The sequence below is a fragment of the Eschrichtius robustus genome, chromosome 5 (genome assembly GCF_028021215.1).
Source record: "Eschrichtius robustus isolate mEscRob2 chromosome 5, mEscRob2.pri, whole genome shotgun sequence".
In the NCBI taxonomy this organism is placed as follows: domain Eukaryota; kingdom Metazoa; phylum Chordata; class Mammalia; order Artiodactyla; family Eschrichtiidae; genus Eschrichtius; species Eschrichtius robustus.
Window position 1 is genome coordinate 16,148,854 of NC_090828.1, and position 16,802 is coordinate 16,165,655.

Sequence of the window (16,802 nt, forward strand, 5' to 3'; positions counted from 1 at the left end):
ATCTTGCGGTTATTAATTGCTGAGACGTGAAAGCTGATTGCCACTAGGTAAAACACAAGGGTTGGCCAAAATGAAATAACCTCTGGCATTAGAAACACATGTTCTTAATGAGGTCAGCTCAAGGATCATATGGGGTATAATCCCAAGGACACAGAGTTCTGTCAAACTTGTCTTAGGAATAAAAATATTCGTCTCGATCCTTTGATACCTCGGTATTAAATATGACATTGTCAGCCTGTAGCTGATTTTGCCCCTTGCTGTGTATTGTCCCAGCCTGACCTGAAAAGCTGCGTGTGTTTCCTTACAGGTGCCTTTCATTATCTCAAGCCAGATATTGCATAAGTGAACTGTCCACTTGGAGCTTAAACTGGCCCTGTTTCCGGTCTCCACAGCCTAGACGTGAAGAATCTTCTCAGAAAAAATAAATCACCCTCTTGGGGGGCAGTCTCGACAGGAGACAAAGAAGAATGATTGATTTTCTTTCTCCAGTAGTTGGTTTCAAATTCTTTTGAACGTGTTGGACAAAAGCAGTGGAGAAAAGGAAGATCCGGAACAATAAAAGACAAATGCAACATTTTAAGGCAATGATTTAACATGGCTACATATCAAATATCCCAACTCTCTAGTGCTGATGATGAAGGAGCTAAAACATTCCATTTGTGTGTGTGTGTGTGTGTGTGTGTGATTTATCTTGACTGGTTTGGGCAAGCAGAATGTTCTGAAAATATAGTCGGAGAATAGAGTATAACAAGTTTGATGTCCAATGCTGACACTTCTACAACCTTAAAACTGCTCACTCCATGAAGTGGGAACGGAGGAATCCTTGACTTTCACACACTGGAAATGGGTATAAAAATAAATGCCACCATTTTTAGGAAGTTAGACTAGACGTAAAGGACCTCCCAAATAAATTATTTGTTATCTTTTCCTCATCTGTAACTCAGTTGTCAGTACATGTCCTGGATGGACACGTCTTGCTAACAGGATATGGGGAATCAGAAGAAAAGCTTGTTTTCTTTCTCAGTGTGGGAGAGGTGTGTGACATTTGCCCAATTTAGTTTCATTTGGAAGCCAACCTGGGCAGGGGGAGGGCATGGTGGAGAAGTGATGTGCATTCCCACAGCTGCTTATCAGTGTGCAATACTGTGTACCTCATGGATGCTTTGGCAATGGCCAGGGCCATAGAAACAGAATCAGAACTATATTTTTGCAGGTGCTTTATTTTCGCAGCCCATGATTCATTGTGGTAGAATGCAGTGATGTTTGCCATTTGCTGGACAACCAATACCCGGCTTGCTCCTTTTGATTAGAGACCATGTTTGAGAATAATGCTTTTAAAATGACTTCGTTTACATTCTTCTCTTTTCTATGAAAGGCAGGGCAACACCAGAAATGTCCATGTGGCTGTCATGTACTTTTAAATTATACAATAATACCTGAAATTGAAAGATGATAGGAACTGAGGTTTACATACGTTTGTGTGGTGACATTTTAGAATGTCAATAAATTTGTTTTTTGAGATGTTAAGAGGAACAGGAAGGGGGAATGCAGTGTTATTTATTTCTTTCTATTCTTGGAACCATGAACGAGGTAGGCACAAATACATTCCTTTTAGAGTTAAGAACTATGACGTAGTGAGTTAGTGAGACTAGACATAGTACTGAGTTTAGTTCCTGCGTTGGTCTTAGGGGGTGATGGATCAAGAGAAGCGCTATCTTCGTGTTGCAGCCTCAGCCAACAACAGTGTGTTGTAAAAATGTCTTTCCTGTAAAAAGTGCAGTAAATATTTACTATTTATAATGAATAAACAGTTATGAAAACTTGCCCAACACTGCTTTTTTGGGGGAACTGGTGAATGCAGTATTAATAAAAACTTGGAAATGGGGAACCAACAAAGCATATATACTTCACTTCTAATCTAATGCCTTTTATTTTTAACTTATTTTTTTAAATATTAAATTTCTTTTATTTCTTTACCTAGAAATAATTCTACATCAAATATTGGTATATACTTTATCATTATCACAAAAAGTTATTCTGGAATAAGAAGGAAAGGCAATCTCAAAATTCATCCGCCAATTATCAGGATGTTCCAATGACCAAATCAACCTCATGTTCACCTTGTTCATCTGCATAACTCATAACAAAATTTGCCTCACAACTATATATACATATTTTTAAAATTAATTTTTTTTGGCTTTTTAGATTAGACTATCACATGGATGAATAAGGTTACACAACCCACACTTGTGTTCTCATGAAGAAGCTTGGTTGAACATACATTTAAGGATTGAAGTTTGTGTTTTCATAGATGTGGAATCTAGAAAAGCCCCTCAAGCCCACGTTCCTCTCTCCCTGGTTCTCTCAGAGCTATCAGCTCTCTTCATTGTCACTTGGAAGCGTGTTTTCCCTCAGAGTACTTAATTCCATCTTCAGCGCAAACAGTCATATCCACTGAGGTTTTTATTGAAAGCTCTCATATTTTGTTATTTATTTTGTTTTAGAAGCTTTCTTTACACTTCATGAAAAGGCATTACTGCCTATTTTATTCATTCTTCTTCTGCCTCTCCCTTCCTCCTTTTCTTCCATCCTCTCTCCTCCCTTTCCTCTTCTTTTCCCTCCCTCTGTTCCTTCAACACTTACTTAATGAGAGTCTAAATGTGCCAGGCATGGTGCTTGGCCCTGGTGTTACAGCGGTGATTATAATGTAGTGGGTAAGACAGAGAAGCAAATACATGGCTACAGTAAAGCATGAGGACACTTTATTGGGGAAATGGTCATGATACTCTTTGATGGTCTTACTTGTATTACCTTGTTTATTCCTCCCAACATCTTATATGAGGCAGGTGATGTCATTAGCATACTTCTTTTACGTGAGATCACCCAGCGGCGGAGCTGGGATTTGAACCCAGGAGGTCCAATTTTAGAGCCTATGAACTTAAACTCTCTCTGCTTTCCCAGACTGGTATGGGAGAACCTCATAATAAAGGAGTTCCGTCTAATTTGTAGCAACTAGTCATGTATGGCTACTTAAATAAGTTATTGAAAGTAAATAAAATTTAAAAGTCAGATCCTAGTTGCACTAGCCACATCCCCAGTGTGCAAGGGTCACATGTGGCCAGAAGCTACCATATTGGGCAGTGATAAACAACATTCCCACCATCATGGAAAGTTCTATTGTTCAGCACTGATCTAAAGCACCTGAGCTCATCTTTTAAAAACTCCAAGGACTCGAAGTGCAGTAGATAAAAATGTCCAAATTCTTTAAATGCCTTAAGGTCTTTTTAGCAATACACTCATCCTTCTAGTCAAATATGTTGCCCCTTTTCTGACAATTATCTATTCCAAAAATAAGAAGAGGAAAGGAAGTTAATCCTTAACTGAATTTTTACTCTTGTTATCTTGCTTAATCTTCACAAAATCCTGTGAGCTGGACATTATTAGCCCCAATTTACAGATAAACAGACTGAGGTCCAGAATTGTTCATTAGTTTGGGCAAGGTCACACCCTGTCAGAAATAGCAGAAGCAGGCTTTGACTTCTGTTCAGCCTGATGGTGGAACTCATTACTTTACCTCTGCAAATCCTGCCTGCGGTACTCACTTCATTATGTCAAACTGTCCTCATGCCAAACTCAAGTTGAAAACAGGCATTTAAAAGAAAAATCATTCACTCTCAACACATGAGAGAAATGCTACCAGGATGTGGGTAGAAACTGATCTTACATATCACTTTCCCTCCCCTCCTGATCTCAGAACTTGCCATGTGTGGCTCATACCTCTTTTTGATATACTTCTTTATACCCTTCTCTTATTTCTACCTGTCTCTGAGATCTGTTGCTCTGCTCATATTTCTTATGTTGAAACTCTCTGTAGATCGTTTTTTCCCCTGACTTTCTTTTGGGTATCTAATCCATCTCCAGGGGAGTGGGGATCTGACTTCCCCAGTCCTAACCCTAGTAGGGGTCCCTACTCTTATCCCCTGGAACAGGCAGTCCTCAGGACTTTGAACTCTTGGCATTCAACTGAGTTCAAACCTGATTGTGTGTGAAGGGCTTCCCTTTTGTTCGTGTACTTATAGAATTTAATTTGAAAATGTTAAACATAAAAACTGAAAATTAGAGCTTAAAATTATTAAAGAGTGGATGTACGAATGTCAGCTGCTGAGTCATACCTTGACAGCAATTTTCCTAGAAATAGGTATATTTTACATCTGTGATGGAAATAAACCTACTGATTTAGGATTTTAACTAGCCCAGTTTGGAAATGCGTTTTCACACACACTTGGATACTTGGGGAACCATTCCATGTTAGGAGGGATCTTCATTAGCATTGGCATATGGAACCAGTGTAACGGACCAGGTCACTGGCTTATGGTTGTGAGTTTAGAAAGAGACTTAAATGGGGGAGGGATGGATTAGTTAATGCCCGCTGTGTGGACATGCCATGGAAGAATCCCTCCTCAGACTACATAATTGCCACATGGAAGCAGAACCGAGATCTCTATAGAAGGAAATCTATTTGGGGGATGAAGACTAGGGCCTCAACCATTCTGAGTAAATGATGTTTTGGTGTGTCATCATTTATGGGTAAGGAGAGCTGGTGTCAAACATCAAGAAGCAGAACAAGTGACAAGTGGCAGTATTTATGCAAAGAGATCTAGAGACGAGCCTCAGCCCTGGACAAGCACTCATGGATTTGGGATCAGTGTTAGATGATACGTGAGACGATAGGAATAAAGAACTCGATTTAGGGTTGTTGCCAGATGCCGGTGATATAAGTTAGTTCTGTCTTTTTCATAGACCTACTATTTGGTATTGCTGACCATTGTAACCCAAGTATCTAGTCCCATGTGTGACCCAAAATGAGTACTCAGTGCCTGCCTGTTGAATAAATAAATGAGTGAAGAGCGACTCAGACTGTCCTAACATGCTCTTCTGAAGAAGGATCTCAACCTGAAGGGTGTGTGAATTGTAGTTGGAAGGGAATAAGATGAAGCATGTATTTGGAGGGACTGGCTTTATCCAGGAAAATGAGCAGTTTTTAAAACATTTTCTACTTAAGTAAGGGAAGTAAGGAAGAACATAGACATATTGGCAGGTGGGTGAGGAGGCCACGAAGTTGCAGGAGTTCACCTCTGCTGCCTCTGTTTTCTCTGAAGCTGAGCGCAACGGGAGGAGACCAGCATTTAAAATGGCCTCACTGGAGCAGTGAGGGATCTGTCTTGGGACACGGAGAGGATGTGGAGCAGCCTTGAGCACCCAGGAGAGGGCAGGATGACCTCTTTTAGCTGTGCTTCGTGGCTCACGCAAAGGGATTGAGTGGGCTGGAGACTGGATTGATTCTTTTGGGGGGATTTGCAGCATCGCCAGCTAGGTGTGAATGGTGGAAAGGCTACTGGAGAGGATGGAAGGGGCTGAGTCTTGCAGGGCCTTGAAGGCCATTGTAAGAGTTTCCTCCTAAGTACCTATGAGGCTGCTAGACTCAGATTTTAAAGGAGGGAGAAACACAACCTGACATACATGGTTGGAAAGATCATTTTGGAGAGCTGCTGTTTGGTGCCGGGGGCAAGAACCGAGGTGGGATTCACTGCACACCAGAGAAGAGAGGACATCATCTCTTCCTAGGGATTCCAGAGAGACGTTGAAAATGGACCCCAGTCTCCTGGACTTGACAGGGTTACAAAGTGTAGGGGACATTCTTCTGAGACAACCCTCTTCCCATGCCTTTGCATCGTCACATCCTTAAGAATGACGTATTGCTCTGAAAGTAATTTTCTGAAGGCAGTGTAGCCTAATGCTATAGATTTTAAGGACTCTAGACCTAGGTTTTAAATCCTCCATGGGCAGTTTAAAAATTTGTGCTACCTGATAAGTCATCTAATTTCTCTAAACTAATTTGAAATACTGTAAAGAAGGAAAAATGGTGATGGTTTCCTTATTGGACTCTATTGAGGGTTAAATGTTATCTTGCATATGCCTGGCTAAAGGTGGGCAATCAATAAATTTTAGCTATTAATATTATTATTTAATCACATTGGTCATAATATGCAGACTGTAAAACGTGCTCCTGGGCTTTTAAACTTGCACATTAACCTATCCCAGTTACTGAAATAACGGAGGAATTTTTTCTAATGACCATGAATGGAGAAGTCAAAAAATAGCTCCTTTATGTGAATATAATTTATTGAGCAGATGTATTCATAGTTTCTTTTTTTCTTTGCCATATATAGTCATAGTTTTTAAATGATTCTCTCTTACCACGGAGAGTTCCCAAAATAATGGGACTGAAGTCACAAACAAAATAACAACCTGACCTCTGCTCCAAAGAATCCTTACTGATGATGGCTTATTTATCAAGGCAACTTTTGTCATGGAAACAGGTATGTTTCTAAGATGCAAAGGAGGTACAGTGAGGGTCAGTCTGAGGCAGTGGTCTCCAACACCCCACCCCCTGTGCTGACACACAGAGGAATGTCTCACTGCGACACCGATTCCTAACAGTGTGTGACGGCACTGGGGGAGCAGTTACTGGGGATATCAGGAACTTTTTGGAGAGGACCATTTCTAGTTCTTTTTGGTTTGGATTTTATAGAAATGTGTATTTGTAGGGGGAGAAAGTGTGAGTAGATTTTTGCAGGCACAAGTCCGGGGGCTTTTAACCTCATGGTCCAGGGCAGGAGGTGGTCTAGTGTTTGACTACCTAAATGGTGATTCCTATATGTCTTCTTTGCTGAAAGAGCCCCAACTTTGTTCAGTTTTGTTGCAGTCACGTACTCGGATCAGTTGAAACCAGTGAAATCCAGGGTGTAGATGGGGAGGGAAGGCAGAACTGTGTTCCAGCACACTCTTGAAGATGAGAGTGAGGCAAATACTCAATATTTTGCTAACAATTAGAATGTGAACTGGGGGTCATTGAGAACTGAGTTCTAACCCTTTTATTCATTTATTTGGTAAACACCTTTTTGAGAATCTTCTGCTAGCCAGAAATTGTTTTAGTGTCTTTGATGTTTTGTTCAACGAATAGACTTGGTTCCTGACTTTGGAAACTCATGTAGGGAAGATAGATCTACATGAGTAAAGAAGCAAACGTATAATTAGAAATAGTGCTGAATGTTGGAAAGGAACAGAATGAGATGCAAAGAGAGATTAATGGGACCTACCTAGACTGAGTCTTTAGGGAAGGTCTGGCAGGGAATGAGAAAAAATGGGTCTTGGAAAGTGAACAGAGAAGTTTTCTAAACAGAGGGAATAGAATGTGTGATGGCCTGGATTTGAGAAAGAGCTTTGCTTGTTTGAGGTACTGAAATTAGGTCCTTGCATCTGGTTTGCAGAGGCGGACTATGGCATAAGATGAGGCTGGTCTGGGCTGGGTCATGCCCGGCCCCCTGTAGGCCACAGTAAGGAGCTTGGACTTGACTCTCTATGCAAGGAGAAGTGACTGAGGACTTTCAAGCAGAAAGTCAACCTTCCTCCATGAAGGTTGTGTTGGAGTGAGACAGGACTGGAAATCCTGGGCAGTAACATGATGAGACTTGACCTGCGTGTGTCGTCCTGGAAAGAGGATGGCTGTGGAATCACTCAGATGTGGATTTGGATCCTCGTTCAATCTCCTATGATTATTTACTTATGCTCTCCAGGCAGTAGTTTCTCTGAGCTGCCATTTTCAAAATTAAGTGAGTAATAATTCATAGGGTGTTGAGATTAACTGAGTTAATTTTATGTGTCTTAACACAGGTTTGGTGCCTATTGTGAACTTCAGGAAACAGTAATTTTTCTTTCCCTCCCCACTGGGAGTAGATAAACGACCTGATACTCTACTTCTTTTATTTTTTTTTGAAATTAAAAAGAATTTTTTTTTTATTTTTGGCTGTGTTGGGTCTTCATTGTCGCGTGCTGGCTTTGTCTAGTTGCCGCGAGCGGGGGCTACCCTTCGTTGTGGTGCGCGGGCTTCTCATTGCAGTGGCTTCTTTTGTTGTGGAGCACAGGCTCTAGGCGTGCGGGCTTCAGTAGTTGTGGTGCACGGGCTCAGTAGCTGTGGCTTGTGGGCTCTAGAGCACAGGCTCAGTAGCTGTGGCGCATGTAATGGGTTAGTTGCTGCGCGGCATGTGGGATCTTCCCGGACCAGGGCTCGAAGCTGTGTCCCCTGCATTGGCAGGTGGATTCTTAACCACTGCACCACCAGGGAAGCCCTGATACTCTACTTCTTAATGAAGACGTGTGTGCTGCATAGAGGCCAATGGGTTGGTGAAAGTAAGACAGAGAAAAGATGTTAATCCTTGCCCTATGGGGTCTATTATAAGGGTAGTGATGTCTGTTAGTATTTACTTCACAACATTAAAAATTCTGTTTTCATTGTAAAAATACTAAAGGTCCATTAAAGAAAAATTAGAAACCATAGAAAACTAGAAAGATTAAAACAAACAAACAAAAACTCATCTAAAGAGACACAACCCGAACATAACCACGGGTAATATTTTGGTTTTCTTAGCCTCTTTGCACTGAGGATAACACAGCAGACAATGTCTACTTGTTAGCGGTGCTGAAAGATAGACAAGGTATTTTTGAAAAGTTTAAAAAATTTTGGACAAAAGGTACTATATAAATATAGTGCACTGTTTCATTGTCACTTTCAAAAGGATTGTAAAGATTTAAATATTGGGGTCCTCTTTTGGGCTGATCAACGTTTCAGAGCCTCAAACTTTTCCCCAATACTAGGGAAAAGAAGACATCTTGAGGAAGGTAACTTTGGTATTTCATAAATTTTTATCCTAGCAGCTAAATGGATTTTATGCCTTGCAAGTAGTTTATTTCATTTAAGAAGAAGTGGCAACCTGAGGATATGATGCCCTATTGCTGAAGAGATGAATTGGAATTAATTCATTATTCTAATGATAAGCAGTTAAATTGTATTTCTGACAGCTGGTAACTGGAAGATTTTCATGCACAAAAAAGGAATTGGCTGAGTTACTACACACACACAGCATCATATAAAACCCTATTGTCTAAGTGACAAATATCACACCACAGGAAATCAGCACTTGGGCATAAATGTCTTTCAGTCTTTGGAAATACAGTGTATATTATCCAGTTACTCAGTCTGTGTCATGAAATATGAAAATAGTTCAGGAAAGACACATCCCACTTGACCTTTGCAGAATGATTTAATAAAGTTAGCTTGATACAAAAATATGAAAGAGTAATTGCTGATAAAAGCGGAATTGTGGCTTCCTTCTTTCAGATCCTCCTTTCTTTGGAAACACTTCACAGGCTTTATTAACTCTTTAATGTTTTTGTAATTGGTAGCATTTGTCCCTGAGGCCATGTTACTAGCCCTGGAGTTGGGTACCATCAGAGCAGCGATTCTGCATCTCCTAGGTTTTCATCCCCTTTCAGCACTCATCTTGATATCTTTGTCTATATAATTAGGCAAATATGTTTTCAATTGTTTTTACGTGTGTACACATTTCATCCCTTTTACTGCTATCTTGATTGATGTTTTATGGGATAAATTTTCAATTGGTGGCCTCCGCCACTTAGAGAGGTGCCAACATTGGCTTCTGCATCCACTTAGGACTCTATCAGTTCCATCTGCAGGTGTAACTGAATATGGTCCTTCACTTTCCCAAGGAAGGCTGGACTTCCTGGGTTTTCTAACTGAGGGCTCTATCACCCCATCCTTTTATTCACTGTTATTTATTTATTTTATGGTGTTATTCTGATTTGAAATGAAATATAGAGAAAATCTGGAGACTACAAAGAAGTTTAAAAGAAAACTTCCTTGTGGTTTTAGAACTATCATCACAATGGCAACCATCAGCTGAAGTGATTTCTTCCCAGAGGCCTCTCAGACCTCTCAAACTAGTCACCCGTTCCCTCTCAATAACATTATGCAGTTTATTTTCATCAGAGGGCACATCGTTCCCTGATATTTTCTTGCTCACTTATTTGTGTTAATTGTGACAGAAGGGATCTTGTCTGTCCTACTTAATGGTACTTCTCCTGCGCCTATAATAGCCTGGGATATATTTGGTCCTCAATAAATATTTGCCTAATTTAATGAATGAACTGACTTATATTTTAAAACACATCTTTTTTTTCCCTCTTAAACATCTAAAAATACTAAAAAGTTCTATTGTAATTACTAGGTTTATGTTTTTCTTTACATCAGCATTTCTTTTGATATTGTGTCAGCCAGGATAAGCTGGGCAACACTGCCATAACAAACAGCCTCAAATCTTAGTGGCTTAAGACAGTGAAGATTTATTTCTAACTTTCTCTACATGTCCAATGAGCTCTGCTCATCGTGATCACTCAGGAACCCTGGCTGATGGAGGTTTTATCTTTGCACATGCTTTCAGCAAGCCTGGGACAGGAGAAGGGAGTAGATGAGTTGAACACTGGCTCTTAAAACTTCTGCCCAGACGAGACACATTTTATATCTGCTCACATTTTATTGACCAAAGCAAGCCACACAGCCTAACCTCAAAAAAGGTGGAGGATATGCATTCCCACCTTGTGCTTAGAAAGAGATCTAGAATTATTCTAACAAGAGCTCTTGTGATGACTGTGTGGGTTAATAGCACAACTTGGTAAATGATGAAAAGTAATTCCGTTTCTTACGCTAGATTCCCAATCCTTCTCTCCAGCCTCTCCACTACTAACAGGCTCTGGTATATCATGCCCCAAATTTTCTCTTCATATGAAAATATATGTGGTGTGTATATGGATGTATGCATACATCCCTTTTTTGGTACTCAAATAAGAATATTCAATAAACACTATTCTGTCTTTTATTCTTGGTTGTTGGATTATTTCTACATAATATATTTTAAAAAACCTTTCTCTATATATCATATAGCTCTCCTGCATTAGTGGCCATTGCTGTATGTACCATACTTTACTTAACCACTTCCTTTTTGATGGTAGGGTGTTTCCCATCTCCTCCTTTGACAGCAATGCCAACAGCACACTTCGATGAAGCTGCTGTGGTGTAGTGTAATAAGAAACAACCTGGCTTGGCTTCGGAAAGATCTGGTTTGTCATCCTAAATCCCACTGATTAGCTGAATAGGCAACTCATCAAGCCTCATAAGTCTTGGTTTTCTCAGCTATGAAATGGAGATATTAACGCATCCCTTACGGCACTGTCATGAGAAATAAATGGGGTAATTTTCCTGTAACCTAATGGCCTTTCAATAAAAATTTGTGGGTGAGTGTTACAAGTCATTGAACTTGAATTTAAGGGGTTATTCATACTGAATCTTACTATAATAGTAGGTAACAGTTAGTAAGCACTCAAATGTATAGATGCCATGGAGATTCTCTCATTTTTTTCTCTATTCTATCGTATAAAACCTGAATTTTTAAGAACAGAAAGGAAACTGCAATTTATTAATTTTAAGACCTTAAATTTCCAAGACACACAAGTACAAATAGAGGTTTGGACATTAACACGCAAAATGACGCCATCATCAAGATCCTTGAGTACACACAAAAATAACCATGGAAGGGGTGGTCGTGACTGGTCCCTTCAGTCCTTTTAATATTATGTATCTCATATAATTTATAAACTGCTATAAAGAAAGAGAACAAGGCAGAAAAGGGTCAGTGAGGGAAGGTCTAGCATTAGGTTATGACCTCAGGATTTTCTCTATTGACTTCCTATGTCCTAACTGAAAATAGGTACAATGTTAACTATCCTGTTATGGTAAATCATTACCTACTGGAAAGTTAAATGAGATGCAGGTGAGCAAAAGATAAAACACTGTTTTCTGATACAAGCATTCATTACATTCTTCTTACAAACTGTCTCTCTTACACTGCTCATCACAATAGCTACAGTTTTTTGCCAAGTGTACATGTGGTGTCCTTTGATCTATTCTATCCTAACCTATCCTATCCTATGTGGTTCGATTCAGCTCTATCTTGTTTTATCCTGTCCTGTCCTATTCTATTAATTTCATTTTATTCCAGTTCATGGAAATAATTCTGGTCTTGATCCCTACATTAATTTCATGGCCAAGATTAACAGTTTGAAAAATCCAGCCCTCAAAGTCTTCCTTTTGTTTCGTTTTGTTTACTAGCTAGCCGTCTAGATTGGATGCCCCCCAAGTTTACATATTCAACAGACTGACACACTTCACTTCTGCTCATATTTCATTAGCCAAAGCAAACCACATGGTCCTTCTCACTTCAAACTTAACGTATCCCAAGTAGAACTCCTCATTCCCCTTCTGTCACAGTCTGATTCAATCATGCTGCTCCTCATCTCAGTAAGTTGCACCCAGTTGCACCCAGTAAGATCACCCAGTTGATCCTGCCCCCAAATTGGGAGTCATTTGGACTCTTCTTTTTCTTTCATGCTGCACATCCAAATTATCAGCACATTGTAGTAGCTTTAAAAATATATCTCGCATCCAATCACCTCTTAATATTTCTGTTGCTAACAATTTAATGTAGTCATCGCTCTCTCTCAATACCTAGACCACTACCTCAGTACTCTCCAAATGTGATCTTTGTTTCCACTCTTACCACCCCACCCAAGTCTGTTTTCCATGCAACAGCCACAGTGATTATTTTAAACGTAGATCAAATCTTCTAGTGATGTTTTCTCACACCTAGAATAAAATTCAATCAATCTTTTTCAACTGTGGTTTGTGATCTGTCTTGTCTCTGTGTGTGTACATGTATGCAAGCATGTGCTGGTTTGTGATGCAAAAGTGTTTTTCTTACTTTGAGTTGCAGCAAAAAAAAAATTGCAAACCTATTTTATAATCTGGCTCCTGGATCACTTTACAACTTCCTTTGTTGTAATCCTCTTGTTTATTCAGCCCTAACCACACTGGCTTCCTTGCTGTTTCTTAGCACTCCAAGCACCCATTACCTCAGGACCTTTGCACTTTATATTTATTCATGCTGAAACATTGATCATCCAGATATTCTGCAACTTCAGTTTCCTTTACCTACTCAGACACCCTCTCCCCATTTTCTTTGTCATTTTCAGAGGCCTAAAGGTTGGTTCAAAAAATCAGATTCTAGGGCAAAGGATCCAAAGAAAATGGATGCGGGGCAAAACCCATGTATTTTTTCTCCTTATGATCCTTTATTAGTACATGTATATAAAATTCTATACTTTTTATAACCAAACTAGAATGAGGCACATATATAAAAAGTTAAGAATCTGTGTATCTCCCTCCAACTCCCCAAATTAACAGTATCTCTCCGCTTATTCTTTATGCTTATACAAATACATAAACCTATATTTGCACATATGGAGTTGTTTTTATTTTGCTTTTTGCACATTACTGTGCTTTATTTTTTTTGTGTTGCTACATAATGCTGCAGAGGGTGGATCTGTCTTAATTCATTACACCGTTTTCTGATGGAAGGACCAACATTCATATTTTTTCTGCTAGTAAATATGCTGGGGTAAATTTATTTATATATCTCTATCTCTGTCCCTGTCTCTCTCTCTATTTGTATCTCTTTCCATGTTGGCACTTTTGCTTCTACAGGATGGATTTCCAGAAGTGGGACTGCTGTGGTAAGCTATTGCATTTTCAGTCAACTTCCCAGCCCTTCAGCAACCTAGCGCCCTTCTTGCTTTAGCTCGCTCATGGCTCCCACCCCCAACCGTCCCCCCAAAGTGCACACAAGATGGCGACTGCGGGAGGTAAAGTAGCTCCTGACCTAAGTTGTTTGTTTATAGTGACCCCCACCTCAGAAGCAGGCAGTCTGCTCCTTTTGACCACTGACAAAGGGAGTAATTAATATAAAATTCATGCCCTTTTCTGGATTGTATTCTCTACTACCTGCCTTTAAGAGGACTTTGAATGAAACTAAACACATTGGGGAGTTTGGAAAAATTTTACATAGTTCATAAAAGAGGAGGGGATAATGATGCTGCTATTCAAAGTCCCATTTAATTGTGTTGCTGGTATTTACGCCCCTGAGAGTTTAAGAAAGACTATATTAACCGTATCATTAGAGTACCTAATGCAATAAACAGTTTTTTAGATAAATTCACCATGTGGTTTAGAATTTAAATCTGTATTTTTATTCGAATTCATTTGGCATTAGTGTAATAGAACAGGTTTTTGATTTTTTTCTCTTCATCCTAGCTTCTTTTTCATGATTTCCTAGGTCTCTGCTTTATCTTTTAGAGCTTCTAAGTTATTTATTTTTTTGTATTTTTCAAGCAATTAATATTTGGCAATTAAAAGAATTTGTGGTTAAAAAAATCTTTAGTTTTAGGTTAACTGAAGTAAAGGCAACAACAACCACCAAAAAAGCCAAACCCAAAAGAAATATGTGAACCAGAAAAAACATAACGAAAAAAGTGCTATAAATTCACCAGGACTAAAATAAACTAAATAGTCTGACACGTACACATATTCAATGATAAAGTAAATACTGCATTTTAAGATGTTCAAATTAATTTTATCGAGTTGACTAATATATACATCCTGAAACACTTTCTATGTTTTAAAGTGAACTTAAAGGATTAATTCCTGATATCAAAATGATGTAATAAAAGAGCGAAAAGGTAGTCATATACAAAGACCATTGTTAAATGATTCTGCATGGCAGTGTTGGCTACCTGGTTTCACTATGTCAGAGATCTCAACTCAGAACCTAGGACACTGATCAAATAAAAATCAAGAAATGAAAAGGGATTTCATGACTTCATTATTGTTGACTATGTTCTCTTAGCCTGAGGTTTTTGTTTTTTTTAAATGAAAAAATGGAGAATTTGAATCTGGAAGGCAGTGGGGCTGTTGCACAAAACATGCAACTACAGCGCTATCGCTTCTATTCTGATCTTGCTCAAGTTCATCAGGGAAAATTAACCTTGGCAGCTTATTCAGTGACTAAATCTTGATATTTTTCTGGCTTAATTCATAACATAACTGTAAGCTATTGCTCCGTGTTTATATTTCCCATCCATTTCTCACATTTCCAAAGCATGCTGATATGTGATCCGGGCAGTTTAGCTACCATAATTGGCATTTTTCTTGGGCCAAAAGGAAACAAATTCCTTATCCTCCATACTTTTTTAATTTCTGAAAAACAACAAGTAACATGGTTAATCCTCTTTTTGATCTTTTTTTCCTTTTGAATTTTCCTTATATTCTTTCTCTCTTTTAATCTTTTACTCTTTTTAATCTTCTCATTTTGCCCCACCCCTTTTATTTGACTTCTCGTTATGTATTCCTTTCAAAGAATTGGTCCAGTCTATGGAAATGGGTCTTTAAAGGGTGTTCAAAGAGCCATTATCCACAGTTAGAGGCCCTACTATTTCTCTAAAGAATTTCATTGCAGCACTTGCCAAGCTGTCCCAACAGACTATCTTTCACAGTATTAATAGCACATAAATCTTGTGGACAAAATGATGCTCAGTGAAATTATGTTTTGTGACAAAAAATTAAAATACTTTAGATTTTTCATCTTCTGTATATACGTGTAAGACAAAAGTTTATCCTAACAACTCAGAAAAATTGGTACTTGATTTAACAAGCCACTTAGCTTTTTCAATCAGGAGCATCCATACACATTTTTAATTTCTGTTAGACTACGTTGGTGACAACGATGGTAGCAGAAAGGCAGTTTAGTTTCAGATGCAAGCACTGTTGAATTAATCTTTACTTTCTAACACAATTTTGAAACTCACATAACAGTGAAGTTGTTCATGTATAAAGTATACTTTTAACAGTAGCCAATAGTTTGGAAAGAAAGGAATGAAAGTTTGGGAAGTTACAAATAAAAATATGCAGGCCTTCTACCTAACTTGAAAGACTTATTTAAAATGAGTTGCCTATTTCTCTTATAAGTCACATTTTCAAAACACACTCATAAGATGTTTGGCTGCTGGTCTAATATTACACCTTTCTCTTTCATCTTTCTTTTCACTACAAACCCTTAATGACAAACGCAGGCAGGCCAGTGATACTGATATACCGCGAGCTTAGCATGTGAATTAGTCATCAGACAATCAGTTCAGGGGTCAGGCTTAGAGAAACAGTGCAAAGTTTGCAAAATGCAGGTCGGCAGAGGTGCTCTCCACTTCAAAGGGGGCGTGCTTGGCCACGAGAATTTAGATCCCAGGCAGAAACAGCTGGGATTGTCGTTTGCCCAGAGATGGAAGGTTTGTGTGTGTTTGAGCATGTTTGTAGCTGAGATTGGGTTTCACTACTTTGTAAAACAACAATTTACTTTAGGTGGCTGTGCTGGTGAAACACAATAGGAAGTTAGTGTCCACAGAAGCCCAGGTCACGAATACCAAGCAAGGGGACTTGATCTAGGACAAACCACACCAAAAAGACATCTGAAACGTCCCCATGCATTTGCCTGGCTCAGGACAGTTAAGGATTTCATTTTCTGAGAAATTTATGAACGCATTTCCTTTTCTTGGGAGTGAAGTTAGAACATGGTTTTGTTTGTATAGAAACTGAAGTGAAAATATTAAATTTTGAGTCTATTCTGAAGATCTTAGAATTTGCTTTTTCTATCTCTTATTTTTTCAAGGGCAAATATATGAAATAAAAAGTATGACTCAGATTTTTGTTTGAAAGAACTATATAGAAAACCGATGTGTCCTTTTCCACTTCAATTTATTTTTCTTGGGAAAAAAAAGGGAAGTCAAGTCTGCATGTTACCCTAACGGTAAAACTTGTTTTAATTAAAGTTGCAATGAATATTTACATTTGTATTCAGTCTGTAAGTGCATTTTAGTTTCAGTTTTAAAACTGAGATTTCTTTTCAGTGCACTTAGGGTTTTAGGGCAAATCATCCACAGTCCATCAG

The 16,802-nt window shown here is 38.8% G+C and overlaps 1 protein-coding gene across 3 annotated transcripts in view; it reads left to right on the forward strand.

The window, feature by feature from the left end:
* Positions 1 to 559, forward strand: part of PAX3 (paired box 3) — a 91,641-nt gene extending 91,082 nt beyond the window's left edge. For 2 of the 3 annotated variants that reach the window (XM_068543764.1, XM_068543765.1), the window contains exon 9: positions 308 to 342. In XM_068543764.1, the coding sequence (XP_068399865.1) occupies positions 308 to 342 (35 nt within the window). Of the gene's footprint in view, positions 1 to 307; positions 343 to 492 lie in introns of those variants that run through there. The other variant, XM_068543763.1, reaches the window with a different exon arrangement.
* The last annotated feature ends 16,243 nt before the right edge of the window (positions 560 to 16,802 follow it).